This window comes from Aptenodytes forsteri, unplaced genomic scaffold, assembly GCF_000699145.1.
Source record: "Aptenodytes forsteri isolate BGI_AS27 unplaced genomic scaffold, ASM69914v1 Scaffold50, whole genome shotgun sequence".
NCBI lineage: Eukaryota > Metazoa > Chordata > Aves > Sphenisciformes > Spheniscidae > Aptenodytes > Aptenodytes forsteri.
Genome location: NW_008795126.1, coordinates 556,563 through 567,876, shown reverse-complemented (window position 1 = coordinate 567,876; position 11,314 = coordinate 556,563). Strand labels below are relative to the sequence as shown.

The following is an 11,314-nucleotide window of genomic DNA, read 5'->3' as shown; positions in this document are numbered from 1 at the left end:
GGCGGCTTCTGCCCGGCCGGCAGCTTTTCCCTCAGGGGAGGGCCAAGACTGGCTTTTACCGGCATTTTATCCTGTGACAACGTTAGAGAAGAGACCACAGTTCCCTATGGGTGCGTGTTGGCCATTTCCCATGGTCAGGCTAATCCCTGTGACTGACACACACCAAAAATATTTCTTCTCAAGGTGATAGCGTCAGGGCTTGCTTACGCACTTTAGGGATTAGCATTTACTCTTGTCTAGTTAGTTTTGCTCAAGTAGGAGGTTTCGGTTTCTCCCAGCTGAAGGTGGGCTGGAGCGGGATCCCTCTCTCCGAGAGATACGGGTGGCCCTGGCGCAGTAGGGTCCCTGCCCCAAACTGCACACAGAAAAGTTAGAAAAAGTTAACATTATGGCCACTTTACCTTACTGCATCTGTCCCAAAGGCTGGAGGCCAAAATGGGCCCACCCCGGGATGGTAAAAGGGGCCAATTCAACTAGCATTCATCTGACACCACTTGAGGCAGGCCTCGATGAAACTGGTTAAAGCCTTGGTTACTCCTTGTACCTTTTCTGTGTTACAGCTGTCAGTGCGGAACACAAAGCAAAAAAGGAAAGCCTGTAGAAAGCTGACAGTGAAAGCACAGAGATTAAGTAAGTGTCCTCATTTTTACCGGGTCCATTGGGCAGCCAGGAGCAGAACACCACAGCTCCTGGCCTTCATCTTGCCACTCGCTTTGAATCATATTTCTCAGTTACTCTCTTAAAATAATTTTGCAAATCTGCATTTACTTTTTGGGGATTTTTAATCTTGTTAGGGTGAGTACTTTTGAATTTTCATGAGGAACCTGACATAGCATTAAGAATGTTTTACTGAAATGAAGACAAGACTAGATACTCAACTAGAGTCAACCAAGAAGTGTTTGCTCTAGTTTATAACATTGTGTAAGAAGTTTCCATTGCATTCACAGTAGAACATATTTAAAGTACTCCTGAGTTGAGTAAGAGGAGGTTGAAATCTGGCAAGTGATTTGCTTTGAGTGGCTACATGATCAGAAAACAGGTCATCGGGAGATATACAAAGCCAAACAGCATGCTATCTTAGGATGTTAAACTGGGTTTAAATTTCATTTTACTTCCTCCCCGCCAAGATATGCCTTCTTTAAACCACGGTCTTTTTTTGTATAGTAGGATTCAATTGCAAACATTATGAATTCTTGGTTTGACTCTCAATATTTTTCAGGATGGCTAATTTACTATCCTCAACGTATAGCTTCCTGTAACTTAAAAAGAAGAGGTAGGTACTTCATGAAATTTAAAACAGTTGCCACCCATAAACATCATTATTCATTCAGGCTTAATCACAGTTTATTAGCCTATTGATCATGGTTAGGCAATTGTGTTTAGCACAGGTCAGACGTGTCTGTTGCTGAAGCTACTTATGAGCAACAGGTAGCTCCTGGTCATGAGGACAGCCCATGTGAGCTTCATGCTTAATTGCAGCAGGGAGCTTAGACATAGCTTCAGATATTTTAATATTGAGCATAAACAAGAGATAACTGGGTTTTATTCTCATCTACTAACAAAACAAGATTGTCATTCCTTCACGTTCCATTCTTCCATGACGTGTCCTCTAAATACAATTGATAATCTTGGCCAGCTTAGAAGACACGTCTACCAAACTAACTAATGTAGGTATGCCCTATATCATAGTATAGATGCTTACTGCTGCAGAGCATAACCTGGTTTCTGTACAACTATCACTTTTCTGTATGTTAAAAGCAGTTGGGAAAAAAGGCTCAAACTCCGCTGCTTTTCACTGTGGCATTAGGATGACCAAACTTTCTGAAGCTTTTTAGGGATTTGATCCTGCAAGGTTTTGAAAATGTAAAGTATATTATAGAGCTACTAAGCTGAACAGAATGAGTCATTTCTTGTGGGTTGAACAGCACAACCAAAGGAAAGTTCTTATGGCATAGGCTTTCGGAAACGATGGGCTGTTCAGGTGCAAAACTAAAGAGAAATAACTGACCTACAACACTTGTATCCCTTCTGAATCATTCACAGAATCTGCATCCAGCTTTACATGCACGTGCTATTTCTTACTGAGCTTAAATGTCAGTAAAACTTTATCATTTAGTGAAAAAAAAACTTTTCTCCTCTAGGGGGTTAAAGAAAACCCTTCAAAATATGAGCTCAGTGGCAGTGAGATGGTTTGTTTTGGAAACTGCAGACAGAAAGGCAAAAACTACCTGTGCAAAAGGAAACATAAGCCCTAAACCTTTTTCCCAGCACTTAGCCAGCATGGCCAAAATCTTTGTTTCTGAACCATTCCAGAAACAGAGTTTCTCCTTGGTCATGTCCCAGCTAGAGATGGTGGTTTATGCAAGAGAAACATGGCTCACATGCAGCGAGCTGGAGAGAACAGCAGCAGCCAGAATTACAGTATCTCTGTTGTTCTCATGTTTTTCCAAAATTGTTACATTTCTGGACCATCTGGGAGGTTTCAGCTATGCTCGCTCTCGTTCTGAACTAAGAGTGGTTTCTGTGTATAGGGAACACTGCAACCAGGAATCTGGCAATTGGCCTACTGCACGAGTTGAAGTGATACAGAATCTGTGTGGAAAGCGAAATAGAAACCTCATCTACTAGATCTGTTTTCAAACGTGCGAAGTAAAAAAAAAAAAAAAAAAAAAAGGGTGAGAATTAAGATAAAACGCAGTTTGCACACTTTGCTTTATGCACGCCTCATTTATGATCCGCTCACTGAGGAAGGGTCTAGTCTATTGTTTACCTTTGTTACATGCATATCTATGGTATTGTCAGAATAGTTATAGTAAATATTGTAATAAAACAAGCATGACCAAGATGTGAGTCATCTGTGAAGAGAGATCTGCCACAAACAGACCTCATTTGTGCTTGATTTATTCTATTTTTTAGAAACCTTCCAGACAGACACAGTGATGGTCCATTGAATTTTATAGTATTTGGAGGCTTCTTACACTTGCGCTGTGTTTTTTTCCTACCTTTCCCAGCTGAAGTAGATGTATAGCTTTATATAGATGTATAGAGCCATCCAAATAGTCCCAATCTTTTGAATTATTTTCTATAATTAATTGCAGCTGTGGACACTGTAACAGGTCTGTTTGGAGTAATTGTTAAAAAGTTCATTTAGCATTGATATAAGTATCAAAAGCTTTGGGGTGGGAGTCAAGATCCAGATGAAAAGACAGGTTGTGTATATTACTGGATTATCATAATTTATAACACTATTTCCAAGAAAATATTTTGAAGGCCACAGTTCTATGGTAAAAATCCAAAATAAACTCAGCTAAATGAAAGGATTTACTGCCAGTTTACACTGTTGTGAACTTGATTTAAAGAGACAAAACATTTTTCAATGTTTCATTTTTAAATTCCCTTTTAGTATCCTGGGGAGGAGAGAGTTCTCACATATGGGTTACAAAATTAGAAGAAAGAGTATGAAAATTAATTCAGGTGGTTGTCAAGTAAGAATGAGAGGTAAAATGACTCAGCTTCAGTGGATCTCAGTCTTTATGGTTTTAATCTTTAAAAACAATTAAAAAAAAAAGACCTGTTGAATAAAGCACTTTGATTTGTTCACACAGGGACTTTCAAACGAGCTTCACCCAGCTCTGAAGTAAAACAGGGTGGACAGCATGGTGGGAACAGCTGCGAAACCTCAACCACTTGAAGTAAATATGTTTTTGTCTTAAGTTGAGCAGCGGTGCTTTCCATAGCAACACATTCTGAATTGGAAACATAAAAAACAAACATATTACTGAAACTCAATAAAGAACCATTTTAAACTTTAAAGGATCGTGGCTCTGCTTCAGCCACTTGGATTGAATATGGCAGAGGAAATCCAAGATAGGTTGATTTCTTTGAAGCTCTTTAGTATGAATCAAGATTTTGGAGGATAACAGTGATGGTTGGCTGAAGTCCATCCTGACAAGGTGTTGAAAATTCTGCTGAATTGATGTCAGATTTGGACTGTGATGTAGGCCAGTTTATCAATAAACAGTCCAGTGCTTTTTAATCAAACGGATGTAACTGACAGAGGACTCTAAGCCCAACAGGAAAGCAGCAGCAGCAGATTGTGAAATGCTGAGCTTTTCTCTGCTTCCAGAATGTTTGGCTGAGATAGGAGCCTGGATGAGAAGGCAGTGGCTGAGGCTAAGTCCAGATAAGGAGGAGGTAATTCCAGTTGGCAAGGTAAAGCAAACAGAGGCTTTATCTTTTCTGTATAAAAACATTTGCTAAAATTATGCATGCAGGCTTAGTAACTCGGCATGGAAAGGGCTTAGAAGATGTCTCATGGACAATTTGTGTAGTTACTGCAGTTGTATGTGCAGTCCTGGAGATGGCACACCTGGATTGTGTGTCATTGCTGTACTTACACAATTCTTAAAAAAAACCTTGAAGGATTCTGCTTTTCTTGTAACTTCTAAAAGGGTGAGAAAGAAAAAAGCCATTCAGGTCTGCTCTGGCAATAATTACTAGGGTGAGGGTATACTCCAAAGACTTATAATCCCTATGAAGAGCATTTCCAGCAACTCCCTCTCGATTGTATTAAAAGGTGTCTGAAACCACTGCCTCCATGTATTGTTACGAGATACCACAGAGCTTAGTACAGACATCCACTGCGGTAGTCCACGTGACTAGAAATTTTTCATATATGCCATGATTCTCAGCAATGTTTCTACAGTTCTTTCCCAGTGAATTGCAGAAAAATACTTTTGTCCTTGTAGGGACACAAGGGGATGCCAGAAAGGGCACTGGGAAGTGTCAGCCTTTGAATTGTTTAACCTATGTCCTCACAGCAAATGTCCGAGTTAACTGCCAAGTGAAAGCATCACCACCCGGCTTGGTGAGAGACTAATTCTGTGTGTGGGAAGGGTGAGGGGAGAAAGATAAGAGATGAAGTTGGGGGAAATGGTGAACTTTACATTGAAGATGTTACCTAAGAGCTCAGTAGTCCAATTCTACTGTTTCTTTGATCAAGTGTTTGTCACTGAAGGCACTGTTTGTACTGTCAGCTGTGAATAGCGGAACTGAATTGAATGTGCTTTTTGCTTTGAATGCGTGTTGTGCACAGGGTCTAGCCACCAGATGGGAGGAACCCACAGGCTGGCTTGTTCAGAGCTCGTGTCTATTCACTGGCAGCCGAAACCAGCCATTCCAAAGATAGCGTTTTCCTGAATCGGTTTATTTTGGCATTTCCTGCATCAGTTTGTTTTGGCATTTCCTGCATGAATGTCATGGAGTAGAGAAAGACTTAAGTAATAAATAGCATCTGTCTTAAATTGAAAAGAGGAACGTGAGTAAAAAGAGTTAGAAGCAATTGTAGTTAATTTAACCAGCAATGATCTTATGATGGAACAGCCTTGCATGATCTCTTCCTGGAATGTTTGTTACCATGAAGTGAACTTTGGTTTCTCAGTACAGTTTCCCATGGACAAGGGTCCACAGCAAAAAAACCCCAAAACATAATTTAGCCCCTTACTGGGAACTGATGGACCAGGGGCAACCATAAAATGATTAGTTTCTCCATCACATGTGGAGATCTAGAGATCTCAGCTTTTCCCCAGTTTACCTTCTTACTCCACTGAACAATTTCAAATAATTTTCCTAGAGTAACACCTTCACTGATGAAACAGAAATGTAACACTTAATTGCACTATGTTCCATTCCTGAAGTGTTTAATTCTATAGGCCATAAAGTTTTGTGGTATATTAATACTGAACAAGCAGAAGAATTAGGAACTGTGCAGATGGATTCTGTGCTGCTGATTCATGGGTTTCATTACTTTTTTAATGAAGGATGTTGATTTATATTGTCTGTATGGCTTCTGAAATTGGAAGTCGTCAGACTCACAATGAGTATTCACTTGCAATCTTAGTTTATGTCTTCAAATATAAAAATAATGAATAAATAATAAAAAATAATGACTAAAAATGCAGAATAATGACAGAACTTTTTAACCACAATTACAGTGGGTTCTCTGGATTTCCCTTCTGAAGCAGTAATTCATACCACTGCACATGAAGAGCAGTATTGGATGAGCCCAAGCATCACTCGTACTGGCACAGGTTTTGGGTTTAGGTGTTGAATCTCCAACACTGAAAAAGTTTGCTGATAAACTGCAGATAAAGGAGTGCTACAGGCATTGCTTGTGACTATTAGAATATGCTCTCTCATATGCACACATCCTTGTGTGGAGTGGGTGCACATACAGTTGCACAGACTAATTAACACACCTGATTAATATGAATTCATTAGAAAAGCTACTATTACATGCACCTAATTAATACAAATTTGTTAGAAAAGCTACTATTTTATAAGGCTGAATCATTGTTTTTCTAAATGTTACTGTAGTGCTTTTCTTTGAATAGATGAACAACGTCTCTTTTTTCCTTATTTTAATGGGAAAAAAATGAAGTTTCTCAGCATGCTTGTACAGAAAAAACTGGTAGAGAAGGACGTAAAAGTTTTAAGAGATTTTCGAGCTGTACTAAGAAAGCTCTACGCAGGTCAGAAAAGGGAAAAATACTGTCATGGAAGCATGTGTGATCATTTAAATTTTGCATTAGGAATTAGGCTCTTGTGGTTGTTTCACTAGTAAAACAATTCAATGCTAATCTTGCTTCTAGAATTAGGCATCTTCTATAGATTCAAAAGGCACCTTTTTAAAATGAAGGTGAAGCGCCGTATTAACAAGTTATGCTACTAGATTGAAGTACCCATTCCGTTTTAAGCTTTCAGAATACAATTCACATTTGCTAGTCTGAGTAGCAGAAAAAAAGAGAAAATTTAGACTGAGAACTCTGAAAAACATTGCAAACACTGTATCTCCATAACAGCTGCTCTGAATTATTTCTGATGTGCTGAGGGACAGGGAAGCTTGGGTGCTATATATTACATAAAGCTTCTATGTCTAGGAATATATACAACACAGTGCACGTTGCACTTGGCAGCTAATCTACCAGGTTTTTTTAATGCTGGTCACTCAGTGGGAGAAAGTATTTTGGCGTCATCTTCAAAAATACATTTACAAGTGTAGAGCTATTAAACACTGAGAGTTACTGAATATTTCTTCTAGCTTTCTATATAAACAGAGCCTTGTGCTTGTCTCCATTCTGCTTTGTTTTGTGTGTGTCACAAAATTGGCTGTTTTCTCATCAGTTAAGTAAATACAAAATTTGTCATGTGATAATTCAAATAGAAGGGAATCACATCTCAATATTCAAGGAGGGATCTTGCTGTTCTTTAGGAAAAGTTAGTAAGCTGAATACATTTACAGAGAAAAAAATAGGAAACAGAAGGATTTCCTAGATGTAAAAAATTACTATTGCTCCAGCTGACATTACCCGCACACCAGCGAGTAGACACGCAGTCTCTGGCTGGCCTCATCTTACTTGTAGATAAGTTAATCAGTATTTTAAATAACTAAATATTTGACATCTTCCAGTAGTATCCTGCATCTCAGGAAGTGATTCATTGTAGTTCTCCTATAAACCACATTTGGAGGGTTTTGTGGTTTGTACTTCTATTAGGCCTCATTTTCAAAATTAAACATTGTAGTGTCTATTAAATTCAAAGTCACTCAGAATCAATTTGCGCTAAATGTGCTTTGAATTACACTTATAAATACAGTTTTCATTGAAACCAGTCAAAACCTTGCAGGACAGAATTAAAAATTAGTTGTTGTATAGTCTTTGTTCATTGTAGTTACAAGTGAAAATCACAAACAACCCAGTAACACTGACACAGCAGAAATAACAAAAAGAACAATGTTTTAATCCTGCACATGCAGATAAATCATGCAATTCAGTAAGGTATTTCTATCTCTAGTTTCTCTCATTCTATTCACTCCTTTTTCTTTAATCTTTCAGTCACATTCCCAAATCTCCCTTTTTGGTTAGCTGACAAATAAGAAAGAGCAACACAACTACATTTGTTGTCTTTGTACCTCTGCACCTCTCTTAAGCGGGTATCCAGTGCTATTTTGATAAAATGAAATACACTTACATGCATCATTCCTGTTTTTATGAGTGCAGGCGGCCAGACTGCAGAGTCGCACTGGCACTGCTGGTGGACTCCAGATAGTTTTCAGCTGCTTGTATAAATGCACCAGGGTATTTGCCTTCATGCTATTCATTGCTATCACCTTGGCACTTGAAATCTTCAGTTCGTCAAACAGCCAGAGGAGCTTTCCAGAGTCTAGCAAGCTATCAACACAAAGTAGAGGAAAAAAATCCTGTGGATATACAGCTTCAAGATAACTGAGGGGTCTCCAGACCTATTTATAAAAAATTTTGAGAGCACCCTTTCCTGGTTGGAGCGGTGGAGCTAACCAAGTGGTTAATTTTCAACTTGTCCCTGGATTGGCTTCTTCATTGGCTCTACGTTTTGTTGGAGGATCGGCTAGTTGATGATTATTCTACATGTGCTTTCCAGGTTCTTTCTCATCTGGCTCCAGGAACACCAAAGGGTTACAGAAACCACTCTTTTGTATGCAAGGAGAGGTTTCTTATCATTTCTTCATGCATGCATTCTTTGAATTTGAATAGTTGTGTATTTGAATACTGATAGCTAAGAATTGCTATCATTAACAGCTGCAATTCTGAGGACTGGTGACTGCTCAAACTGAGGAATTCACAGAAATCTAGTAGATAGACAAGGCTTGCCCAGGAGAACAGGAAAGGGAGCAGCCTCCTGCAGAAGAGTATTTTAGCTCCAAGCACGTAGTACAGTGCCATTGCAGCCTCACGGTGAGGAATTTGTTCTTCTGAACTATCAGATGTCCCCTAAGAGGGGTAATTTTGTATAGACTAGAAATAGAAACAGATATAAGGAACCATCATTACTCCTCCCACTCACACACCACTTTGACCCAGCTGAAGTGTGGCTTTTTTTTTTTCCAGTGGGAAGAACAGATTGAGATCTTTTCCTGACCTATGTTTCTTAGGGATGAAAGCATGAAGAACGTTCCTCATTATTTCCACATGCAATTCCAATAACTTTGTCATCTTATGTGAAGGATTTGTATAGAAAGCCCATCCTTTAATTTTCTTCGGGATGTTTGCTCTTCCTCCCATAGCTGCAATCCACGTAAACGGTACAGACACAAGTTACTTCTGAGTTAGAGCTGTAGTTTCTTAGGCCAAGCACAGAAACACAGGCAATTCATTCTCTAAAGACTTCTCATAACGTTACAGATTACAATAGGCCAAATGGGAATGAAGATGGAGAGCCTTTAGGAAAGGGTGCCTGGGCGTGTCAGGGAGCAGCAAGGGCCAGCTACTCTCCAAGGACAGGGGAGCGGGGAGCCAAGCATGGCACCATCAGAGGCAGGTGCCCTCACCAGCAGGGTGCCACCCCACAGAGGCTGAGCACAGCAGGCAGAGCTGGCCGCTGGTAAAAGGGTCCACTGACAATCCCGAACACTGCAAGGGACAAACCAGGTCCAAGGACGAACCAGAGAGGAGCAAAAGGAGACAGGGCCAAAGACAAGCAACAACAAGAGTCCGAAGTCCTTCCTAGAGACAGGGCCAAAGACAAACCTGAAGACAAGTGCCCTCACCACAGAACTTAGGGGCCCAGGCTTGGGCTTAATTGGGCTCCTGGCCCGTGGGCAGGGCTGTGGGTGGAGGCTGCAGGTGAGACTTGTCAAGGCCATTAAGGCTTGTTAGTGCCCTCAGGTTGATGACAGCACAGAAGTATTGTGGGGCCTTTAATAATTCTCATCTAAGTATTTACAAAATCCATGTGATTATTTTCCTCCACTAAGTACATAGGAGGGCATATTCTGAAAGCTACAGAATCTATCAATGACAGAGCAAGCAGAAATGATAAGATTGTTAACATTCTGCCATTAAAAATTTGCCATTAAGACCCACTCCCTTCTGAATCCATAAAATTACCTGTGAAATATTTTTCAATAGGGTTGGTTTTTTTTACTTAACAAATTATGGTGTTCTGAATTAGAAACTTACTTGCTTGGCAATATTTTCATTAAACATATGCAGTTTCTCATCTCTTATCACACAGGGTGTAAGTGCAAGGCTCAGGCTCAGGGGGTCCTCTTTAGTATCCTAAAGTGGCAAGCTTATCTGTGCTATTTACTATTCCAAAACCTGCTATTTAGGAGAGTCTTTCCTAATGCTTGTCATTTATTAGCTCAGCAGCCTGCTTCAGAGTATCTAAGAGCAAGCCATTGTCAGCTAGGAGTTCTGCCCGAAGAACTGCAAAATCAAACTTCTATTGTTGTTCATAATTGTGGGTAATTACGTATGCGGAGTGTGACTGTATACAATGGAAATGTGCTTACTTTGTCTTCACAGAAACTGAAGAAGTAAAAATCTAGAAATTTCTTGCTGTCACTACCCATCTGACTTTTGCTGTAAGTGCCCCCGGACTGGACAGAGAGGATCAGTATTTGGGTTTTTTTTCTGATGCTTACTAGAGGGTTGCCAGTACTTACATTCTGGTTAACTTCAAATGAATGCTGTTGCTTCAAGAGAGAAAATTACCTCCTCGATTTAGTGTTTCAAGAGATCTGATTCTCCTGGCATCATGCTTGCAAGGGTGTTCCTGTCCTAACACTGTCTCAGTTGCAACACTGGCAAGTCAAACCCAACAATTCAGAAAAAATAGTCTTACAGTTTTCCTGTAATTAAAAAGAGACAATGAAAGTGATTTCATAATTAACATTTTCCTCACCTAGTTATTGTTTTATAACAGCTGACCAGATGATCGATCAAGTAGTGGGAAGCTGCCCAGGATGGCATCGCTGCTGATGTGAAACCTCTGTGGAATAGCTAAAAATATCACCTAGGGCAGCTTTCACAAAGCAGTCAGGTCATTACTGGGTGAGCTTTAACACTCACTTCTCTGTGGATCGGCTCACACTTCCCATGTTAGATATTACTGCAGCCTAAGGGAAGCTTTTATTTGATGTCCAAATTTTGCTAGGACACTTAGTAATGCGACGGAGCTCACCAGCCTGCTAACCACCTCTACTCCCTCCAGTTTTTCATTCTCTCTCTTGTATCAGGGGTCCCCAAACAGGACAGAGTATTTCAGATGTGTCCTCACAAGGTCTGAGTTTTGGGGAATAATCACATGTGCTGGCCGTGCTCTTTCTAATATAGCCCACTATGCCATTAACCTGCAAGGGTGTGTTGCTGATACATGTTCAACTTGTGCTCCAGGATCTGCAGCGCTTTTCTCCAGAGCTTTTCACCCTAGCAGTCAGTCCCCAGGTTGCACCAAAGCATGGGATTATACCATCCCAAGTGCAGGACTTGGCATT

The 11,314-nt window shown here is 40.1% G+C and overlaps 1 protein-coding gene across 1 annotated transcript in view; it reads right to left on the bottom strand.

Moving 5' to 3' along the window:
• CA5A (carbonic anhydrase 5A) overlaps positions 1-8,158 on the bottom strand; it is a 20,675-nt gene extending 12,517 nt beyond the window's left edge. Inside the window, exon 1 of the mRNA XM_009277271.2 lies at positions 8,029-8,158. Within this exon, the coding sequence (XP_009275546.1) occupies positions 8,029-8,158 (130 nt within the window). The remainder of the gene's footprint in view (positions 1-8,028) is intronic.
• Positions 8,159-11,314: the final 3,156 nt, after the last annotated feature.